This window comes from Anopheles maculipalpis, chromosome 3RL, assembly GCF_943734695.1.
Source record: "Anopheles maculipalpis chromosome 3RL, idAnoMacuDA_375_x, whole genome shotgun sequence".
In the NCBI taxonomy this organism is placed as follows: domain Eukaryota; kingdom Metazoa; phylum Arthropoda; class Insecta; order Diptera; family Culicidae; genus Anopheles; species Anopheles maculipalpis.
The window spans coordinates 10,495,529-10,520,541 of NC_064872.1; the positions used below are offsets into that span (position 1 = coordinate 10,495,529).

Here is a 25,013-nt window from a genome sequence, read left to right on the forward strand (position 1 = left end):
ATACACCTTTAACGGCGGACAACTATTCGGTTACCTGGGCGGCGCTTCTTAAACGGTACGACAATTCTCGTCTTTTGATTCGCGAATACTATCGCAAATTGCACTACCTTCCGGGAGTGCAATTGGTGTGCGTTGACAAGCTCACGCACCTGGTGGATGAATTCACCCGCTTCGTCAACGGGTTGAAAAAGCTGAACGAACCGGTTGACTCGTGGGACACACCCCTCTCAAACATACTGCTGATGAAGTTGGATCGAGAGACATTGTTGGCTTGGGAGAAACATTCCGTGCACTTCACGACGGACAAATATAAGGATGTGATCGACTTCGTGCAAGATCGTATCCAAATCTTGAAATCGACCAACAACTTCGTGAAGGATCAAGCAGCTAGTGGTATCAAGGTGGCCGGTCTCATTCGTCAACCAGGGCAACGGAGATTCATCGCGAATGCAGCTACATCTCGCTCGGCTCCTGCTGCATCGACTGCGCACACCCAACAGCCAAAGTGTCCATTGGAGTGTTCCGAAGACCACACACTGCGCAACTGTCCAGTGTTCATCGCCAAGGAGGTCCAACAGCGACGGGACGTCGTCGCATCGAAGCGGCTGTGCTGGAACTGTTTGAGCAGCAATCATCAGGTTAGAGCGTGCAAGTCGGATTATTCGTGTCGCACGTGTCGTGAGCGTCATCACACACTTCTACATCATTCACCACCCTATGCTCCACCCGCAACGGTAACATTGTCAGCTCAGTCGAATGAAGACAATGTGTTTCTGGCGACGGCAAACATCCAGATCAAGGATGACTACGGGAACACCCATGAAGCAAGGGCGTTGTTGGATTCGGGATCCATGTCGAATTTCATCGCTGAGGAGTTCGCACGGAAACTGCTGACGAGTCGCAAAAGGGTCAACGTCGCTGTATCGGGCATCGGCAATGCAGTACAGCAGATCAAGGGTTCCATCGTCGCTACCGTTCAGTCCAAGACACAACCCTTCGCAACGGAGATGACTTTCTTGGTTCTGGACACGCCATCCGCAAACATCCCTACATCACCAACGGACGTCTCTTCATGGAAAATGCCGGACGTGGCATTGGCGGACAGCACCTTTAACAGTCCGGGGCAAATCGACATCGTCATCGGAGGCGATACGTTCTGGGAGCTCCACACCGGTCGCAAGTGCTCTATCGGTAGAGGCAAACCGTGGCTGGTCGAAACCCACTTTGGTTGGGTTGTCACCGGCAACACTCATCATTCGTCAGTCGGTCCGCGGCTGTGCCATCTATCTGCATACGACACCCCACTGGAGGAGACCATGCAGCGGTTCTGGGAGAGTGAAACCATAGCCGAGGATCCTGTGCTATCGGTTGAGGAGAATGCTTGCGAGAAGCATTTCGCAGCAACAACTGTTCGCAACTCAAGTGGAAGGTATGTCGTTAGTTTGCCATTTAACTCCAACCCTAATATCGTTTTAGGAGAGTCGAAGGAAATAGCCGATCGCAGACTGCGTTCTATCGAACGGCGGTTGAACACCAATGCTAAAATGAAAGAAGAGTATGTGAAATTTATGAAAGAATATGAGCATTTGGGGCATATGAAGCGGCTTACCAGTCCTGCAAACGATTCGGTAGAGCATTACTACCTCCCACATCACGCTGTCGTTAAAGAGTCAAGCACAACCACGAAGGTGCGTGTCGTGTTCGATGCATCCTGTAAGACTTCGAGTGGTTACTCATTGAACGATAAACTCTTAGTGGGACCAGTCGTTCAAGAAGATCTTTTATCGATTATCCTTCGGTTTCGTTCTCGTGCCATTGCTCTCACTGCAGACGTAGAGAAGATGTATCGGCAAATTTTACATAGCCCTCATGATCGTAACTATCTACGCATCCGGTACAGAGAACATCCTGCAGATCCTATATCGACCTTTGAGCTACAGACGGTTACGTACGGCACAGCCTCTGCTCCATTTTTGGCAACCAGGACCCTCAAACAGATTGCTCTTGACCACAAGGAAGAGTATCCTTTGGCAATGAACGCGGTCATGAACGATTTTTACGTAGATGATTTGCTAACGGGTACCGATGATTTGTCCGAAGCAATCGTTATACAAAGGCAAATCTCAGACATGCTAAATTCAGCTGGTTTCACGCTGAAGAAATGGGCATCGAACCGCTCCGAAGCATTGAAGAACGTTCCTTCAGAAGATGTGGCGGTACAACTCTCGCACGAGTGGAAGAGCTCGAAACAAGTATCCACACTAGGCATCGTTTGGGAACCGGCAACTGATACACTACGGTTTCGTATTGAGATACCACCTACAACACCCAGCATGACGAAAAGGTTAATTTTGTCATACATCGCCATATTTGTATGTTTTTCAACAAGAGCGGTACATATCGAACTGGTTGGCGATTTAACATCAACAGCATTTATCAATGCACTTCGTCGTTTGATTGCACGTCGTGGTCAAATCAGTGAACTGCATTCCGACAATGCAACCACCTTTAAGGGAGCGGCACATGAGCTGAATCGCGTCTACAAGATGCTAAAGAGCGACGAACACGATCGAGCTGCTATATTTGATTGGTGCGCGATGAATCATATGAAGTGGAAGTTTATCCCACCAAGAGCACCACATTTTGGAGGTTTATGGGAGGCGGCGGTGAAGGCAGCTAAAAAGCATATAGTCAGAACAATAGGAACAACAAGCATCACACAGGAGAGCATGCTTACCCTACTTGCCCAGGTAGAGCAATGTTTGAATTCGCGACCAATTACACCTCTATCCGATGAGCCGTCGGACTTGGAACCATTGACACCGGGACACTTCCTCGTCGGTGGCAATCTGCAAGCGGTACCAATCATCGATTACACCGAGACACCGAGCAACTATTTGAGGGAATACCAGTTGGTACAAAAACATCTGCAAACCATTTGGGCTCGATGGTATCCGGAGTACCTGCAGCAGTTACAAGCTCGAGCCAAATATTGCAACGGGAAATCAGCGGTTCTGAAAGAAAATACACTGGTGATTATTAAGGAAGACAATGTACATCCTACCTCGTGGCCGATGGGGCGCATCGTTGCAGTACACCCTGGAAAGGACGATGTTGTTCGCGTCGTTACACTGCGCACTGCTTCAGGGAAGCAAATCGTCCGCGCAGCTAATCGTCTGGCAGTTTTGCCTAATCCGGACGTAATTGGCAACTTAGAACAGAAGGAAACCACTGGCACTGAGTAACGCGCAGCTGCAAGCCACGCGACATTGTTTACATTTCGCACTCATGGCAGAACAAGATACACGCAACACACATTCACACACCTACACACACGAGCAGTATGATAGGAGATAAGCGTCAGGTTCCAGAGTCGAACTGTTTTTGAATTCTTTTTTGAACTCATTTTTGGATTTATATTTTGCATGAAATTTAAAGAAGTTCTTCTTTGGTGGCCGGGAATGTTGGAATTATTTATTTTCGAACATAAATTTGAATTGCATAAAACAAAGCGTTAGGAAACTAAGATTAGGTTATAAACTACTCGACGTTAGAAACTGCTCGATCTACACGAATTATGAACTGCATGAAATATTATATACAAAAAAGGACAAACGAATATACAGTTGCAAACCGACCAGCGATAAAGGTGTACACTTTCCTATTCAAATTTCCTCCAAATATCACAGCCAGCCCCTTTTCGTGAATATATTTCACAAAACGGTTGCACACAATCGAAGTGGATTGCTACGGGCGAACGGAGCACGATGGCAGACAATGACCATAAGCATTTGCAATTATGAATGTGTTTTATCAGTAAACAATAACCGGCTGGTATGGGCAGCCATGTATTCAGCATATTTTGCGACATAATCAAGCGTGAGTGAATCAGAAATTGGCAACTAATTTAGCCAACCAAAACCGCGCTAAACCTTGTCGATAAATTGTGCTGCTGCTGCTGCTGATGCTGATGTCTCCGCAAACCAAATGGTCGATGCTTTCCAGTGATGATTCTAATTAAACTTAATGATCCCCAAACGGTGCATTGGGTATGCCTGCGAACGAAGCAATTAGCAATCAACCATTCATTCTACCGATTTCGATAGCCAAACGGGTGCATTTTGTCGCCAATTCTAATCAGCTTTCAAATGCCAAATCCAGCACGTGTGCGAATATTTACAAGAAACGCAGTGCTCCATACATAGTTTGCGCGGTATGAAAAAATATCTCTCTCTCGTGTGACATTTGAAACGTGGCGCAGTACATGATCTCAAACAAATATCGCTCAGTTATTGAAACGAAAAATGGACGACACAAGGCCGGCCAATGGGATGAAACAAAATCGAAGCTGCAAATGGGAGCCCAAATTCGTGACTAGAGATTTCTGCATTCACGACCCGGTTCGAGGGGGTGGAGGTGGGTGGGGAGACACAACTAACAATTAGGCCAAGTGTTTATTTTGCAAATTGATTTTCGATCTCTCAATGGAACTGCAGAAAACGAGTGCAGTGAACCACATTGTTCAATGCATAATAAATCGTGTGACATTTTATGGTCAGGGTTTGCAGAATGTTATTCAAAGGAATTGTCTTGTTTTATTTTTTTTTATTTTTTTTTTTTATTCATCAGGGACGTTTTGTTTTATTTAAAAAAAATGCAATTCATTGTGGAAGAGATTGTGGAAATGTTGTCCGTTGATTTGTTAGAGCTTTTAAAGATGTAAAAATATTTTTTTGATTGTTTTGGACTAATTTTTTTAACTAATCATACGAGTTTAAATAACATTCATAGTTGTTCTGTACTTTGTGTGACTTCAAGCTTTTTGTTAACTTTCCACAAGGGTTTTGAAGGGCTCTGTAGATGCTTTTGATTGAACTTCTTTAGACCCCTAGATAAAAGACTTGTCTCAAAACTCTTTTCTTAGCATAATTAACTAAAGTTTCGTAAAAATATTTAAATTATCTCAAAACCAATCTTATCCTCAATTAATGAAAAAAGACAGTTTCTTCATTAAATAACTTGTATAAGAGTTATTGTGAAATTAACTGTTAGTAAATAGAAACTTATAAGAGCTTAACATTCAACAAGAAGTCTTCCTGGCGTTCGTGGCTGACAAAGATTTTGAAAAGAAAATATTTGTGTCTAAAATGCAAAACAAAATTACTCAAACAAAGATTCTTTGAGATCTTCATCTTCATGTTAACAAATTTGAACCCCAGTGCTGCCGTGTGAGGATCGGAGGACCGCTGTCGTCTCTTCCACCGAGTCGTTCCCTTTTCTTCTTTGAGTTATCCTGCTTTAAAACAACATAGAGAGATGTATAGATTTTAATGCTCCTCTTATGTACGATAACCATGATGGAGTACCCAATACAGGTACCATATTTGCAACCCCTAGAGACTGTCTTAGCTGATTTAGCAGATCTTCAGGCCTATTAGATCTCGAAGACCATCTAATCGATCAGAATGTGCTTTGAACCCTGGTCTTGCCGTGTGAAAACTGACCCCGCTGTCGCTGTTCAGATCGCCATCAAAGCAGAAATTATCCCAATCAATCCAATTGGTTTAAAACTTTAACATAGAATGGCGAAATAAGCATGGGACCCTTAACTCTCGCAACTAACATTTTGCAAACAAACATGCACCACATGGAAAAACTTGCTAACGCATCGATTTGCCAGCTCGCGGCTGTGTGACACAATCTCATTACCGTTTTGCGAGAAAATGGTTGACAATTTTGCCATCGACTGTGTCTGCCGTTCCTTAACGGTGATGGCAAAATTTTCAATTCCGGGCAGGCCTGTCTCGTGGCTCGAGGGTTTCGGGTGCAGCGCGCCATCAGTTATCCGATTATCGTGCCCCGGCATCAGGACGGTCGAGACGGATGCCGCCAACAAGTCATCGAGTTATTACTGCGTCCGGCGTCGGCAGACCATTTGTGCATGTATATTTATGATTTCGGGAGAGGGATACACATCAAAGGACACGACGCATGAGAAGGGGAGAACCGGGTCACATGCACACACAAACACACAGAAACACCAACGATTTGCGTCAGAGCGTTGCGTGTGTTTTGGTGCGTCTGTCCTCACACCTCAGTCAAAGTCCCGTTCCAGAAACGCATAAATATGCGGACAGCTTGCGATATGATGATGAATATGAACTGAAGGAGTGCTTTTCGATGTTCATATCAATAAAGCGAACCGGCACGAGCAGTAGCACCCCGGTGGAGCACGGAGGAAAGGGACTGCTCCAGTTCGTACGGGGTGATTCGCAAATCCACCAACAGGATCCTTTCTTCTCGGTCGAGAGGTCATTGATTTTGATGGACAACGGAGGGTCCGTCGTTGTGGCCTGAGAAAAGCCTCCGAGCGAGCACCGGCACCACCCGGGGACTCGAGTGGCTGCCTTAACGAAGGTAACTCTCAAGCCCTCAGTGCGATAAATTACTGCCACGAGTTAACGGTCCGAAGATAGAGTTAGGACGGTTCATTTGTCATCGACGTGTACCGAAAGGTGTAGCTTTTCTCTTGAACTGCTTGGCGCCATCCAAGAAGTGGACCGAGGTATGAAGGTGGGCAGAAAATTGATAAATTGTAATAACCCAAAGTTGGGTTCCTCACCGGATGCTTCGGAAGCAAATGGAAGCGAACGGCAAAGGAAGACGTCCGGGAAAAGGAGTGGACCCGCTTTTCTTTGATCCTGTGGAGTAGAATGTGTGCAAGTGACTGCGCTTGTACGGTGAAGTAGAACTAACCAAATGAGCATTCAAAAATACGTTCGGTTCTATATCTTCTGATCATTCGAATGTTACCCGGTCTTGACGCGACGATGCAGAAAGTTGATTGCATTTGCTTTGACGTTCAGTTGCAGCACAAAATTTTCTACTTTATTCATTTGTACGTTGATTGTGTACCCAGAAGCAGTACGTTTTGAGTGCTATAAACTAGGATGAATTTGTACTTCTAACCTCCACCAGACTGCACGGTCTTTCCCGATGTAAAAATAAACGATAAAAACAGCTCTCTTTTCTGACTTGCTGCACTGCACAAGCAGTCTGCCACACTCGAGCAGCAAATAAGTTTAATCTCGAGTCATTTCGCTCTAGTACAAAAGGCATATCTTTCGACTGGAGACTGCGTCCTGGAGTGTCATAATCGTGTGTCCCCTCCCCAGGGGAAACGTTTGGAGATAGCATTTCGGTACGCCTTGTGTCATCTCCGTGGATATGACTTCCAATAGATTGTGTGCTCGATCCGGTTCAACGAAGCGCCGTCAAGCATCGTTTGATCCGGAACAAAAAGAAAGTCACCAGCTCTTGGGGTGTGCAGATGATAATCGGTTCGCTTTGGCACAGGCACAGGATGTGAGGTACTGAAGTGCTAAGTAGTTTTCTTTATTATTGTTTACTTGTGCTGCGGCACTTTGGCTTTTCTACAATAGAAAAACGCCGCCATTTGTAGACGGTAGGAGGAAGCATGAAGAAACAAAACGAGCTGATAATCTTAGAAGTCGGAAGAAAGGCTTATTTTTGGTCCTATTCACCTTTGTCCTTTTGTCCTGGGCAATAATATTGGATTCAGGTTCACCGGCTCCTCTACCGTCAGCGTCGGCTTCTCTATGGGTCACCGATTAATGGGTGTCTAGTGCCGAAACTGGTCAGGAGGGAGAACCAAAAACACCCCGGACAGAACAAAGTTTTCGCGTCACACAAGACACTACTTTGCGATTGGCGTGCATAGCGTGATATGGAGTGTGAGTAGTAAACCGCCACGGCAGCAGAATCTTGGCGCCAATTTGCCTGTACCGTTTGACGTAAAACGACACCCCCGCCCCAACAAACACAGTTGGAGTTGGCAAAAAAAAGGGATAAGTTTCAGCTGTTTCCACGAAAACCTCGGAGCACATCGGAATTCGGTTACAGGGAAATCTGGCCATTACTTTTTCCATACCCATCCGTGCACTATTGACAACACGGGAATGGGTGAGGATGTTTTCATTGAACCATTTTGTATCCCATAACACTAGCGTGCCCTCGTAACGTAGCATTAACGGTGTTTGTTGTTTGCAGTGCTCTTGAAGCGCCTGTTTGACGTTGGTTTTAACTGGGGAATGCGACGGGTTGATAATATTTTTTGCCCTATATTTGCAGAAATAAATTGTTGTTCCCTACCAATGATGCTTTTTTTGATGCCCCAAAAATACACACACATACAATAGAGTGATATTTCCCAATGGGGCATGGAAATATAAATACATGCTAGTGGAGGAAAAAGAGATGAAGTGTCAGTTCTCCCGGTGGGGGAGGTTTTCCCCGAAGAAATTCATCCCGTGTTCTGCTAGGATTGGTAGGAGTTAATCGAAGTTTTCTTTCTCCTACAACCAGACTATAGAGGACTGAAAGAGAGCAGTATCAGGAGGGGCATCATAATGAGCTCGGCTGGGTATGTTCTGAATTTTCGATTCCTTCAATCCTCCGGAGAATCGGAGCTGCTGAGGGAGCTTAGAATTCGCAAAAGTTCGCACACAAGCCAAACACCGCAATTCTTGCAAGAACAGGACCAGAACAGACAAAAAAAAATCATTCTCACCACCGTCTTCTCCGGTTAATCAACTCAAACGCTTCCGTTTGTCAGCAGCGTTCACTCCCATCGGTAACGGGGTTTCGTTTTTCGGTGCTCAGGTCCCTGCCGTTCCCCAACATACAACTGATCTGTTTGGCTACGTTGGCACCTCCGTTTCGCATCATCATCGTGCACGACTGTTGTGTGTCAACAAGCAAACGACAGGCTGTGTGCTGAATTGTGGCAGTGAGTAAAGTATTTGTTTTTCCTTGGCAAGAAATCTCAGATCTCGCTTCAAAATTGACAGTCTTATCAGGTTTCGATGCGTGTCGTTTGCCGGCAAATCGTTTGATTAGTGCCAGACTGACGGAGAAGATGCGTCTATCGATGATAAGTCGTCGTCGTCGTCGTCGTCTAGTGCACGATAGTTTAAGGCACACGGGTCGCATGCTTCGATTCCTCTTTGTTCCGGTCGTGCATATTATTTTTCTCTTCATAATGTAGCATTTCTTTACGCATCCGCACACGCGGATGACTTTGTTTCGTTTCGTCATAATACCTTGTAAAAATATCGATCACTACAAGACAAAGTTTTGCGGGAAAACGTGATCTGTGTTTTCATTCATGGCTTTTACGAGCCTTCACTGTCGGAAAGGAATAGCATCGCAAGCATGCATCAGCTCCATCTACTTTGTGTGGTGCGTCGTGCTCTCACGATCTGCACACGATTTTGTTGTTCCAAAAGGGGATAGGATAGGCAATCGGTTCCCTCACAAACCCACTCCTCCGGGCAGCGAATAGATGCAAATTACCACAAAGTAATCATTAATGCTAATTATCAATTCATATGCTAGCGCACGCATCGGTCGATGCGAATCGTGCGTTCTTACATCAATCATCCGTCTTACATCAATCAGCAATGCCTGTGGCTTGCGTGTCTCGAGCTTCGGCAACACCGAGTGGGTCTTAACCCGGTGAGCCATGCATGGTACGAAATATTGGGCGAAAGTTTCTTTTCGGGTAACAATTTTTTGATTTTCTCATAAAAGTTGAGCAATCTTTATGCCTAATACTTCTTGCCTATCATTCAGCTTGTTATGTGATCAAATACAACGTGGCAGCAGAAAGACCGGCAGCCATCTTTTATCACTCAATTACAAACTGAATCAAGCAGTCAAGGAGCTGGGTAGGTGGCCACAGCCCTTCCAAACCTGTCGATCAAAACGAAATTAGTTCCCATTGTGTCATTGGTTTAAGCTCCCGAAGGACTTCAATCCTCGGTCGGCGTTACGGTAACGCAGTGTAACTGTACTGTGTCCAGACCTGTCACTTATGTCCGGAGGGCGTATAGATATGGTTTTCCGATGTTCTGGATGTACACCCTAACACTCTTGGATGATAATATTTGCATGGTTTGATGTTACCGTACCCATTATTATACGCTTTGCATCGCTTCTCTCTAATGCACTTTGCACAAACAGCTTTGCGGGAACACACTTCACCAATGCACACACATGCAACGAGCAGGCAGGTTCATATTACAATCATTTGCACCGGCAGTATGGCACTAAGTTTGCCATACTCATTAGCCAATAGTTGCACAATAATTGTTTTGTTGAGCCAACCTGCCTGCCACCAACTGCCTCAATAATGCCACAATTGTATAGAATGCCGCCGTACCATTTGCGTGCCTTCAATCCGTGCCATATCGCTTGCCAGTGGGAACAGTTTTGCGCGTCACAAACGTGAACTATTTGTGGTTTACCGCGCGTGTGTGTGTGTTACGCCGGTAGCAAACGAGCGGTAAGCGGATGTTCGATTAAACGACACGTTTTCCAATCGACTAGCTGTCACGATCCTATCCGGGTTCAGGGATTCAGCGTGTACGTATGTACCACCGGGTGAAGAGTTCTGGAAGTCTGCCGGTTTCACAGATAGTGCCCCAGACCCATCTCCCATGGGAAGTAATTTTTCACCGGAGATGTCATTTGTCTAATCGGTGTGCCTTTTCTTTAACTAAAAGTCTAATTTCCATTTGCTGACACATGCCCGCACCCACGAACGTTATTTAAGGATGAAAAATTATACTCTTTAAAAGTGTATCTAGCTTTTATAGTTAAGGAAATGATTGCTGTGCTACTACTAAGTGAGCAAAGGTTAGTTGAAAAATCCTTCAAACACAGCGCAAAACCTTACCTTTGTTATATCACGTTAAACAATGGTCGTGCAGGTACATCGCCCTAATGCACTGCAAACAGATTAAAACTAACTGCAAGCAGAGGGCACCTGAAGAGGGCCATCTTATGGTAAAAGTTACCGCACGTGACATGGTTGTAGAATTGGAACACCCACCATCAAGTACAATTTCGTCTGCAGACCGAGTTCCACTGGTCAGCGTCGTTCGGTTCGGTAAGAACGTACGTTTGGGGATTAAATTTAAGGATCAATTCATTTTGTGTCTTAAATTTACCTTTCACATAATAAATCACAATGTACAAAATGGTAGTGAGATGGGCTGAACCGGAGACAGCTGGCACCGGAATTGGCCATCTCATGTGGTTTCCTATCTCACATACTGGGGGGAGGGGACGAGCTGCCTGGTTGACTTTTTCGTACAAAAATAAAACCTCCTCTCCAACGAGCGCAATAGTGACATCCATCCTGGGTCCCTTTGTCCCCTGTTGCGGTTCCCAGGTGACGTCGCTTCCCTATTGGCAACCATGGTGTCGATGGTGTGTCCTTCGAGCAAGAACGCTTCGTTGCGAGGTGTGTGCCCCGGGTGCACAAAACTAAAAGGTAAAATTCTGATTCATGAGATGTAAACCACGATCGAGTCGCTTGTTACGTTTATTAAGCGTATATTCATGAGGACACATGCCAAATGCCGTTTCGTGTAACTGAACTCGAGTTTGTGGAGGTTTTGCAAAAATTTATCCCATTTAATTTAAGATGGGAATGGGGGGATGGACTTTGGGACCGCTCGCAATCACGTTTTTCGGAGGAAAAACCCCTGCCACTTGCCTCAATAATGTTGCGGCAAACAAAGAACACACCGGCAAAAGCCACCCGGGAAGAGTGAACACGTCGGAATCGTTGTAAATGTTTCGTCTTTCGGTTGTGCGAATTTCGGCCAAGAGATTTGGCTACCCGGCATGTACATCTGGCTGACCATGGTATGGCAACTGTATGTGGGTAGGCCGCCTCCGTTGCATCATTTCATTCTATTGAATTCCGAAGGATTAGGCTGGCGACATCGAAACGATGTTGTCGTCCTGGCGTGGTGATGGTCTTTGTCTTCCGAGCTCGTGAATGTGGTAGAAAGCAACAGAGTCTTCGGTTGGGGCGCCATTTGCTTGGTGTGACCGAACCACCACCGTGTGGTCAGCAAGATTTTACCGCAAAATTTGTGCCCATTTTCCACGAGCTTAATCTTAGCACAATAAAATTTAGATTACAAACGCAAGAAGCAGGGAAAAGCGAGAGCAAATGAATCGAATTAGTAAATTCCTCGAACGCCGCGGCACGTTTTAATTCGAGAGCTGTCGCCTTCGATACCAAAAAATGTGTATTGTCTGTTGGACTGTGCGTGTGTGTGTGTGTGTGTGGAAAGCTTCTTTGTTCGTGGCAAAAAAGGCTGTCTTATTTTATTTCATTTTTGATAAAATTCTCTACATAAGCTAGCCAAAGGTGTTGTTTGGCACCTGCAATGAACAGGAAGCTTAGTAGACAAGGGTACAAGCATAAAGCTTGATGGTTATTGATCAGGATGTGACAGATTGGCGCAAAAAAAAAAACGTAATGGTTCATAAAACATGTTTAGCTGGCCATCCGGTATGGATCGTGAAAAACAACTTCTCGCCAAAACAACAAACGTCCAGAAGAGCTACTGATGCAAGGGAAAACGATTCCTTCCACATTATCACGTCTTGCTGACGGTCTGGCACCTATACCTCAGTCGTTAACATGTGATGTTTTCCGGAAGTCGTCGTCTGTACACTTCCCTGGACCGTCACAACGTTTCTTTCCAAATTAGTTTCCTATCCCCTCATCAGTTGCTCCTTTCCCTTTCGCCTGCAAAGCTTAAACACACACATTTATAAGAATTCTTTGAACAGGTTTGTTTATGTCATCATTTTCCTATTTTATCCCTCGCAGTTTTTCGTCCTCGTCCGTTCGGTCAGTAGCAAAGTTGCGAAAAAAATATGGTTGGAAGATGGTTTTTTTGCTTTTGGGGTTTAGCTGATACCTAGACGTGTATGCTTCACGGTCAATTCGAGAAGTCGAGTCCCTGTACCGGAAGGTACTACCTTCTAAATTGCGTTCCTTCCCACAGCGAGAAGGAAGGCAAAAATAATACCAGAAGTTCGCTCGTCTCAAATCCGGATCTCCGGATAAGGGATGTGTTTGCTGGACGGCAACCAGAGCTTGGGTGAAGGAAGTTTATAAAACTTTTATAGACCGAGGGCTCGAGAACATCGATGATAAGGAAGTGAGAAACGAAATGAAGTTATAGTTACGATCAAACATTGGCACACACACCTCTCCGTCTTAATGCTGCTCTAACCGCACAAATCTTTATTAAACGAAACGAAACGCTGGCCAAAAACAAAACAAGAAAGCGAAGCCTGAATCGTCCTGGCGTCGTCAGCCTCTTTGTCACCTTTAAAAGGGTGGGAAATGTGACACTTTTGCCAAAAGCTACATACCATTCGCTTTCGGGCGCGTCCGGTTCTCCCCGGAAATGTCCCGAACCGGGCGTATGTATGTATATCATCCAAGCCAATCTTATGGGCAAACAGCAAGCGCCAGATCTCCATTTTGCTTGGTAGAAACAACGGCACAAAGTACGGGAGACATCGGTTGAACTAAAAGTTAGCGACACGGTGCCGGTCCTGATTGAAGCTGTCTAAAGCGGCTTGCCAACGATAGCAAGGTGTTTTCTCTCCGTTTGTGGCACGCCTAGCATTACGGTTCCTTGGCAAAGGACGCATGTAAAAGCGGGCGGGCGAATCTGATGAGTCAGACAGGCAGCAGTCGGCGAACACGAAGGTTGAGAAGCCGGAAATGGAAAAAGAGCGGCAAGCTGAATGCGACCAGCATGCATAAATTATGTCAAAAATGGTTTGCTTTTCGTAGCACACGCAGCACCCCAAGCACCAACACGACGACGGCAGTGGCAAGGATGACAGCCGCATGATTTGATATTAACTAATTTAGGAAAACGAACACCCGGAATCCCGCGCGTACGATCCGTGGCACGGTGTGCTGTTTGTTGGATATTTATCTCGGTTTCGATCCTGGCACGGTACGAGATTTATCCATCGTGGTCGCTATTTGCTGACTCCAAAACTCAATTACCGCTCGTGAAGATGATGGTGGTGTCGCACTGAAAGCGTCCGCTTCCGATGGCGCGCATCCTGGCACGATTGCACACTTTAATTTTAAGGACGAATTTTCACTAAACAGCGTACGTCACAAGACAGCGTGTGTGGGAAAACACTCTCCATCTTACGAATAATTCCCGGCGGAGAAGTACTTCTTCCGCCGGTTCCTTGCGGCAAACGCATCGAAAGTCGAACGAGTTACGTAAATCTTTGTCTTGCCATTTCCGAACCAAAACCGATAGAACCGGCGCCCGCCCCGGGTGTGAGCAATGGGATTTTAGTTCTAGGATTGTTATGTACGGCCACTATGGAGGTGTGCGTTTTGCGGAAGTACAAATGCGCAAGGAAGGAACAAATTCCCCATTCAGGAGCTTCTCTTTATCTCCCTCTTGCTCTTCCCAAAAGCTTCGTTCGATCAGTGTTCCAGAATCGAAGCCCAAAACAACTTATACTAATTCAATAAAGTGCTTCAGCCGTGTGGAGCATTAAACCACAAGACGTTTGTAAATATTTGAAGAAGAATTCCAATCGCACACACACACACACCCCGACTGTGTGGAACTGTGAAAACGGATCTTCACCACGTCGGTTCCGTTGGACGAACATCCTTTTACGGTCATGCCCACACCCACCCCGTTGGTCGTGGTCGGAGATAATGTGAGCAGCTGACAGTGTCTACTGTCGGTTACTATCGGTGCTGCTTTCTCCTCATTGATCGGGAGATTTCAATGGGCAACTTTTTCAATTATGACAAATTTAACACCAACCTCAACACACCAGAAAAACAATCGGTTAGAACCGACCGAAAGGGTTTTTGTGTGGTACACTTTTCATCGAGTCTTGCTTGCTTGCCATTCCCCCGTCGGTCTCCTTCAAGCAATCAAACCAATTTCATCCGATCCGATCCGGTTCGGAAGCGGAAGTTGGTGGGCGGAAAATCTTTACCGACAGTCAGAAGAAAGTTAAAGATGCCACCGGAAGATGATGTTTTGAAGTGTGGCACGATTACTCGGCAACGGTTTGAAGGCGTTTCGTAAAGTTGGTCTCTTCCTATCATGCACCAACTGGGTGTCAGGTTACAGATGTTGCTGCTGCTGCTGCTGCAACTACAAACGAAGTGGAGTGATATATTGGAAAACTTTGATTTATAAATAGTATCAAAGCACAATTGTCGTCCGCTCGGTAAACAGCAGCAGCATTGTCCTTGGTTTCCGAGTTGCAAGTTGTAGCCTGCCATTTATTGTTTCCATGGCAGGAAATTGCGTTTTTCAGGAGGTAATTTTAAACCTCAGGTTGCGTGATAGTTGCCAGTTTTGACTGCTATCCAAACAATTGCAGTTAAGAATAATAGAGTGAAAAATGCCGCATCATAAGAAACGCAGCAAGAGGAATGATTATTTATGAAGGACTTTTAACATTAAACTTGTGCAGTAATTGTTAATTATGAGTCCCAAATAATTTTTGATTGAGATTGGGAATGTTTGTGAATGAAAGGGACGAACTTCAACAGTATGACTTATTGAGAGAATCAAAGTACAATGTAATATATTTTTCCCTACAAATAAGAACCTCCACAGCATTCCACAGCAACCTTTAGGCTCAGGTTCAGATTTGCAAGATTTTCGAAGCTTTGAGGAATGAAGATTCGTTCACCAACTGATTGGCCAAGCGATTACGAAGGTGACGGATTCTCCAGTTAGCTGTTTAACTAACAGCGATCTGGAAGGTGTCATGCGAATCGTGGGCTTCGACATGCGGGGCACGATTTTCAATAGATGGAGAAATCCAACGGCTACGATTTTGAGGTAGTTCTGCTACCTTTTTACGATCGTAGCTTCGGACAACTAAGTGCCTATTACGGGCTCCACAAACTCTTACGATCCAGAAGATTCCAAAAATAGTCCTAGTCCTCTAGAGGAGCAACCTCTGGACTATGCTGACGAAGGACACCATTTTCGAACGGCGGGTGCTAAGGACTATCTTTGGCGATGTGTGCGAGTAGGGCGTGTGACTCAAGAGAATGAACCACGAGCTAGCTGAGCTGTTTGGCGGCGCTGATATACTGACGGTAGTCAAAAGTTCGGAAGGATACGATGGTTGGGCACGTGATGAGAGCCTCTCATGATCAATTGGAGTCTAACCTGTCAGGGATCGGGTGCAGCCGTCGATGGGAGCCTAAACCTGCTTATGTCCTTGGGCTGTTTCTTGGAAGTACCTTGGCAATTGCCCATTAAATGCCCTACAGATAAACACTACAGTTAAGGGTCCTTCCCTATGTTTCGTATAAATTTGCGCTACAGAAGATTGAAAATAGCACTGTGAGATGAAAGTTAACATGGATTGGGATCGAAGCATTAATGCCTTAAAAATTTGAATCGTAGATGAAGAAAGTTTATTTTAAAATCACATATTTGACATGACATTATCAATTCGACAGGCAAGGAGTAGTGCATTAAACAATAATTTTTCAAGATATTGCCAATCTGACGTGATCGCCTCACAGCAATTACTATTTAGTCTGATCTAATATTCTGTCGCTATTTGGCTTTTTTACCATACTTCAAAGTTATTTCTTTGTATCTTGATAAGGTCGAGTTTTTTTTTCGTTTTCAACTCTTTGCTAGCCAAAAAAAAACTACCTTAACTTTGTGCTCATTTTTAATATTTTTATCGTTAATATATCATTGTCCGACGCCATTTTTCAATACAATTCGTTTCAGAGTTCAATTGATAATAATGTAACGATTTTAGTTCAGTAACATGAGCCCTAAGCTATTGGAAATGGAATCATTTATTATTTATCAACTCATTTATTTGTACCACAGTCAACCGATAGCACAAAAACTTCTCAATAAACACAACATTACAGCACCATGCAACATTACGGCTTGGCGGAAAGGGAATCCTCCGTTCGCTTCAAATAAAAACAGGGCATAAAGTTTGAAATTAAATGTCTGCTCGGTTATAAATTGCAATCGATAATTTCCATTAAACAATACCATCATTTCCATGCAACTGTGTGCATGGTGCACGATCCACGAACAACCGTATCCAGTGTAAGTTGCTTCCTTTGGCGAACTTCTCCCCTTCTGTTACATGCACTTTATCTGCACGTAACAACCGTGCACAAGTTCTACAAAACATTACCTCCGGCAGAAAATAGCAGAATGTTTCTCACCGCTATTCGTAAGTGGATGTTTTCGGGAACAGTTTGGTAACGTGTATTACAATTCCGTTGCATTTCCCGCTCCACTGTGTTCGAGGGAGTTAAGTTGTGACCGAGCGCGAATTTGTGGCCTAGAGAGAGATAGAGCCAAGACGTTCGCTTACGTCTTTCAAGGCTGATGGAAAAGAGGCTAGAACAACATGAAACATAATTCTTTTAGCCGTTCGTTTACCGAGGCTTTCTTTGGGAGAATGCAGACCGTATAATGGAGGAAATACTTCCACCACCAGCAGCACCATGCATGATTGAAAGAGAAAATTGTTAGCATTTTCCCTACTCGTGTATAAGAAAATAAAAACGAATCATTTTGATCATTCATTACCGATGCCTTCCATTCAACCAGAACACAACAAAACAATCTTACGAGTAGGAGCGTAAAAGACGTACACCCCCCCCCCCCCCCCTCTTTAAGGATAAACCGTACAGAAGACGACAACCGTTTGCGGACGACGACGACGATGATGATGATGATAATGATGAAGAACATGATTGGATGTTTAATATTTTCCGCTTACTTTCCTTTTTGCTCTTTTTTCCCCATGTTTTCCTATCCCTTTCCTTTTGACTGCAATGCTCGTTTTGGGCTCGTTCTTAGCGAGGAAGCAGCAAATTGATGGAGAAAGCCATCTTCCTGTTTTGCACCAAGATAGTGGCCCACCACCGTCACCACTTTTTCGAACAAAATATAGCAGCAAATCGAACCAGAACAGCCGTTTGTTGCGCCATTTGTTTGAAGAAGCATACGCCTTCTCATGTCTACCTGTCCGGGGACGAGATTAAAGTCTTTGATATTAATCTGTCCGTGGTGCGAGGCGCACGTTTTGTTGTTTTTTTCTAGCCGAGGAAAAATCGTCTCACTTCTTGGGGTAAAATTTATGGCCAGGATTTCTATTGCTACACACTGCCACCTCGAGGAAGATGTGGCACATCGATTGTATAATGTGTTCTCTTTCTGTAAAGCTTTTCGTGTATTCTTGGTAAAGGTGATTATTTTTCTATGCTTGACACACTGCCGGAGTAGGACCCATCCCATCAAATTGAATTTACTGCACGGAGAGCGGATGCAGAGGGGGCAATTGGTTGGCCTATTTTATTTATTTTCCTAGTACTTAATCTACTTACCCTGCATGAGCCTCAGCAAATGTGGACAAACAGAAGGTAGAAATATCTCAAAAGTTATGCTTTTGTTGATTGGGATTGGATGAGTAGATTATTTCAACACGGAACAATTATGTATTGCGCATCGAACCAAAGGGATGGGGGCGTGTATGGAGCTCAACTTTTGCTAAACTTTTCCGTAACGCTCCCTCGACAGTCGAGTGGTTTGTTGTTGTTTTGTGTGTGGCTAAGTGGTAGATTGATTGCGTGTCCCGGTCACGGAACTTCCCAACCAAAACGAACGGGGCAAAACAGCGTGTGTCTTGCTCTAAATCGTCTAGCTCACTTGTTTACACTTATGTACGAGTATTCTGTGACGTCATGAGGTTTTGGATTTGCCGTAACCGTACGATTCTGTGTTTCGTTCACACTCGTATAACTGTTTCATTCGCACTTACAGACGAGATAGGCCGAGCAATGTTTGTTTGCCAACGATATCGATGTTGTGTCTAGATCACATCGATGCATTGGTTTTACATTTCGCTCAAACTCGTATGTCATTCCTCTCGCACTCACGGACAGTATAGACGGAGTAAATTTTTGTTCTGAAAGGTATCGATACATGTGTGTATACGCCGGGTGTTTTCCCTTGCTTGCACTGCTATACCTCACACACAAACGCATACATACACGCCTCGTACCTTTAAACGCGTAACCGTCTGAAATCACGCCAGACGGCGGAGGAGGTGAAAGCGAAAAAAATATTCTGGTGCCATGAAGTTTGTAACTCTTTGATATTAAAAGAAACAAATATTTTTTAAATACAGGAAAAATCATTATCTCACAAAGTATTTAGTTGTTCAGTTCAGTTATAATAGGTGTTTATTTCTTGGGTGTTGGTCCAGCTGAGAGATCTTTGTAAAATAGTGTTATTTGAAAGTGTTGTTACCGTTTTTGTAATGGCTGACTTAAAACGTCTGCGCAAATCTGGCATGTTTTATCGCCAAGCTGCAAAGTATATGGCACTGGAACCTACTGAAAAGGATAATCAGGATGCAGGACCAAGCCAACCATGTTAGTTGACTTTATTACACAAGTTTAACGAATATAAAGTTCGATTCCATCGTAGTGTTAATGTTATATTATTATTTACAACATACCCAAAATATAGCCACGAGCAATTTAAACCATCAAATGCAGCGCTCATCGCCAACCCCAGAACAAAGTCCAGTACCAAATATGAACCAGACCGAAGAAGAATATGTCGAATTGGCTGACTACATCGATTGCTGTTCTTCCTGTGAGATGAGAATGAAATCAACACTGACGATACGTTCAATCAAATTATCGATAAAATGTCAATAGTTGATGGAATTCGTTACTGCGCGCTTTCCACCAACGCGTCGCATAGCTCCATAAACATAATTTGAAAGCTTTTTAAAAAAGCCAACGTTAAAGTTCCTTTAACCGCTAAAACTTTTCTGTGGACAAATCGGAATCCTTCGACGGACTTTAGTACTAACAAAGTAGTTAATACAATTTTTCCCACGTTAACATACCTTTTGCAATTGGAACAGTATTTTCCTTTCCAGTGTCAGTAGCTAACGCACAATATTTCAATATATTTATAAAAAGCTGTTTAAACCATACAAAATGCAATTTGAATGCTACCTTTCGATCGATCCTTGACAAATTGGTTGTACTCAGATGAAAACGTCATATCATCTGTTTCTTTGTCCAGCGGCATTTTGCTTAAATAGTAAAAGATGATAATGAATAAAGGCGATGCATTACATCACGGTCCACCACGACGATTCTTAACAAAACCATGGATCATTGAAACTCAACAATGATATTCATTATAGTTTGCTAGTTTTGCATTTACCAAATACAAATACAAGAATGTACACAAAAAACACATTTTCTTTAACTTGCGATCCTATATAGCGCATGTAAAACAAAACCTACTCCGATCCACACTAGATTATCACGACTAAAAAGGACCATCGCATCACCGCCGCAGCAAATCATATGGTAAATATGCATTATACACTAATAATCACAGTTCAATTCTCACTTCTCCTGCTCACCTCTAGATATCCAGAAAAAACAGTACTGCATATTTCAATCTCTTCTCTCTACAGTTCAATTCTCACTTCTCCTGCTCACCTCTAGATATCCAGAAAAAACAGTACTGCATATTTCAATCTCTCCTCTACACACAGGCTCAAAAGCAGCTACCTTGATCCATAAGAGAAACAGAGCAAAAAGCATGGAAGAACGAACAAGCAGTGCGAAAGAGAAAAAAACAGCATACACAAATCAATTTTTTTGCACATCTTCATGACGTCAAAAATTTTGTGACGTCATAATTTGTGGTAAACAAAATTGCCCCATCCGTTTCTGACTACGGGGCAATTATCGTGACAAAAGTAGGGCCCCATTTTAGCCCCATTCTTGCAACGACTTTACCTATTTTGTTGTGCTTGGGTTTATGCAATAAAAAGTCAATAATACAGTGTCTAGCATAACTATAGAGGCACTTGCTTCTTTTGTGAATAATATTAAAACTTTAAGGATTTTTTTAACACCCCGTACTGAGAACTGAATATCCAACTAGCCGATGAAAGAATTAATAATTACTTCAAAGAATTTATTCATAGTCCTTATCTGTTGGGATTAAATTCTTTTTCGGCAGCTCATTTGTTAGTCAAATTATAATTAAATAATTTGTTACTCTTCTATGAAATACTCTTCTGTCATTCGAATAATATTGACAACTATTAACTCCTTTAGAGTGATTTTGCCTCTTTGTGAGGAGTTCATTTAATTCATTCACTGGAAAGATTTAAATCACTCACTCACTCACTCTTACTTCGTACGCATAATACTATATTCTTGGGAATTTTTATTTACAATTCCCTCAGTTTTGTTGGGCTTGAAACAGAAAAAGCACAAATTTTATAAAAATTTCGGCTGGAAAAAGCAAATTTCGATTATTTTCCTAACTCTCTTCAAGATAAAATGGAACAGGGATTAGTGACACAATATTGATTCCATTCAAGTTGAAGAAGCATCTTTTTAATTTCTTACTTGACCTTGCCAAACTGCCAGAAATGCCTCTTAAGATGTGAAATCTTATTTTAAAAATTATTCGGAAGTGCAGCAGATTGTTGATCTGTCTAAAAGAGATCCTCTTTAAAATTCACAAAATTCGGATAATGTTTAAAAAAGTACTAAAAGGCTTTGCTTTCAAACACCACGTCCTTTGTATCGCAGCATAACTTTTGTCTTATTTTGTAATATAATTATGCTAGGAATAATGCTCATATACTTATGCTAGGAGCTGTGCAGAGTTACACCATGAATGCTTCTGCGGCTTTATCTTTTACTAATCACTCAATATTTTCGTGGCCGTGGCTATTTTTGTGCCGTAACCTTCTTTGAATCCGTCGGTTTTGGAAAAAGGAAATTCGTTCCACTACACCTTCTCGTCTCGTGTATATGTTGACAGAAGAAGCACTTTCTACGTAGACGACAGTCGTCCGCAAGGCACCGCGTATACTACGAAAAAACCCCGTATACTACCGTCAATGAGTGAATTGGCAAACAAGCCGTTTCGTTTTTACTCTTTTTATGTTATGTGCTCTGGTATCACTTTCCCTTGTCACAAACACCGTGTCGTCCCGTGTCATGTGTGGCATGTTACAACATTATCACCTTCCACCGTACACGCGTGACACAGGGCTCCATGTCATGTGTGTGTGTGTGTGTCTGCTATCGTTGGCGCTTTTGTAAAGCGGATGATATCCGCTTGACTTTTTGCCGCCCGAAATGTGTGGGTCGAGGGGGTTGAGCACCTTTTCGCCCACAGCCCGACGACGGTCCGTTATTAATGGTGCATGGAGATGTTTACATCGCCGTAATGGGCAACGTATGGACGGTGTCGTTTACACATTTTCGCAGGATAGAGCATTTGGGCATGTGTGAATTTCCATTCCGGTTTTTGGGGGCAAACGTGTTGTGTATTTTGGCCTACGGAATCTGGGATAAAGACAGTATAAACAGTGTGGCTACGCGTTGTGAGGAAACGAACGTACAAGTGATTTCTGATGTTTTGGTTTCATGTTCTTAATGCTATTATGAGGAAATTTTGATATCCGTGTGTTCGATTGATACTAATATTCCACCAAACACTAGGACAGCAGAGCTATTTTTGGTCCGTCATTGTTTAGAAATGGAGCTTTATCAATCCGAAATGTTAAGAATAACTGGAGTTTCATCTCAACAATAAATGAAATTGAAACTTCAATATAATATTTATCCACCTTGTGATACAAATTTCTAGAATAATTAGCTTCAATTTCCCGCGATAGGTACAAAACACCATGCGCCTCCATCAAAGCACGTGTTCTCATAAATCAATTTTATGTTCATTTTTTTTTTGCATTTAATAATTGAAACCAATCAAACATACGTTTTTCTGACGTAAAATATTCATAATTGCTATTACCCTCAGTTGACCGCTTGCAATAGAAACGGGGTATTTCACTGGGTGCAATCCCGTACAAAGTTTGCCAAGCAACAGGAAAGTTACACATTAATCATCATAATTTTACATCATCACCAATTTTTTACACCTTCCCCACGGTTACAGCAAAGTCATCACGTTTCGAACTCAGCGAAATAAAAAACGACCGAAAAGCAGCAACCTAAGGAACCGAAGAACTACTCGCCGACATGATTTAATTCACTCCAATCACCGTCCAAGCGAGAAAAAGTAATTTAAATTAAAATAATGAACCAAGAGATCTCAGACCCCTGTCAACTGATAGTACATCCTGATCCCCCTGGGTGGTGCCGAAACTTGTGGTGTGGCTAGGGGGAAAAGGAAAGCCACCGCAAGTAGAGGTAATGTAGAAACCGCCAACACAAGATCGCCTCCACCGGAAATGGACCAACTTTTCCACTTTGTGCGCACGTTATCGTGTCTCTGTGTCTTCGCTTAAATTTTACAGCCAAATGAATGTGCAAATTAACCTTGATTTCAATATTTACTTTTCCCCTCTTGTGGGTGAAGAAGGTTTGTGGAGTACGAATCGGCGGGGTTGTTTTCATAATTTTTTTTGGTCGTAGCTTTCCAGTCGAGTTTTTGATTACTGGGCAAGAAGCTAAGAAGGGTCTACATTTAGCTTGTACTTATGTTTGTAACTATTTTGTGGGGATTTTAAAACTTTTTGGCAAAGGTGCCATGAAAGGTTTACGCTAATGATACAGTTTTGTTCGAAAAGATTTCAGTAAAAAGCGGTAAAACGAAAGATAATTACATTTCTTACTAAAACCATCTTTTTGTCTCTCTTCCTTACAGAAATCGCTGCTAATTGGACGTATTCCAGTAGCGCAAATGACCGGTCCGATTAAACGAGGACTGCTCTGGCAGCAGCGTGACCGTCTTTTCTCTCGCTGGAAGGAAAGGTACGTACTTAACGGGTGCGCTCAATGTCGATATAAATTTAAACCATTTCAACTAGCAAATCCTTAACAGAAAAATAAACAAACCGGATGTCACTTTACGTTCCCTAATCCTGAGGGCGGTGCAGAGAACGAAGAATTTTATTAATTTCATGCTCTTTCCTCGCCGGATGCTATTAGGTTCCGATTTCGCTACGAATGCTTTTGCCATGCCATGCCACTAATGATGGACCGTTAATTTTGATACTCATTTCAGATACTTCATCCTAACACGTGATTATCTCAATTGTTTCAAACGAGCCACCGGATCCGCATCGGAGAAGATATCCGACATGGGACAGTTTATATTTAAGGTAAGTACGAGCGATCGTCCATCGTTCGCTGGTGTTCCGGTTGGTGTTTTAGCGCTACGAACGGTCCGAAGGTGTGTTTTATACATTTTGTAAATGGGAGCTAGGGACACGCTAACCTGACCGCTCGGTCGGTGTCACGGTAGGAAAATGTTAACATAATTACTATCCAGCGTGGAACGATTTTTCGACTGTGCCGGGAGAGCAGAGCGCATTATAAAGCGCCAGAAGCTTGGAACGCTACCGGACGGACCGAACTGGTTGGGTCGTTAATGCTAACTGGCAGTGTCGAGGTGCTATGAAGTGCAAAAATGCGTGTTGCAAACGTTTGTTTACCCACTTCGATCAACCATCGAAGTGCATGTTTACCTGTTACCGGTTCGATGGTTAGCATTTTCTGAATGTGATTTTTCCCTACCGAACGGTCCGGTGTGCATCAATGCAAGTGCATTTCGGTCCGATGGCGCGCCATCTGTGTGGTGAATGACATGCCAGTCCAGTACGTTGTGAGGAGGACTCGTTTTGAGCACAATGCAACAGAATCAGACACAACAGTTAGAGTTAAGTTGTGGATTACGAACAAATTATTGCACGCTCATGAGCGAATTGATTTGAGGCATATAACAGTGTAAAAACATGATGATTTGGAGCATTTGTTTTACACTTTTTCAGATATTTTAAAATTCATTTCGAGGTTTTTTATAGTCTTTCATGAATTTTACAATCTGTCTTAAATTTTACAAATTTTATTCCAAATTTTTATCATTAATTTTATTTATATTTTTTTTATTTTAATGGAAAACTTTGAGGAAACGTTCCTATCATTGGATAAATCATTTAATTGGTTCTTCGTCCCTTTTGCCATTCTGAACAAAATATGGTCAAAATTCAATAGACCATTAATAAATTAGAAAATTCAA

At 43.2% G+C, this 25,013-nt stretch overlaps 1 protein-coding gene across 1 annotated transcript in view; it reads left to right on the top strand.

The window, feature by feature from the left end:
• Nucleotides 1-25,013, top strand: part of LOC126564262 (probable cyclin-dependent serine/threonine-protein kinase DDB_G0292550) — a 100,445-nt gene that overhangs the window by 68,504 nt on the left and 6,928 nt on the right. Inside the window, exons 2-3 of the mRNA XM_050221260.1 lie at nucleotides 23,640-23,746; nucleotides 24,000-24,096. Coding sequence (XP_050077217.1) covers nucleotides 23,640-23,746; nucleotides 24,000-24,096 — 204 coding nt within the window. The remainder of the gene's footprint in view (nucleotides 1-23,639; nucleotides 23,747-23,999; nucleotides 24,097-25,013) is intronic.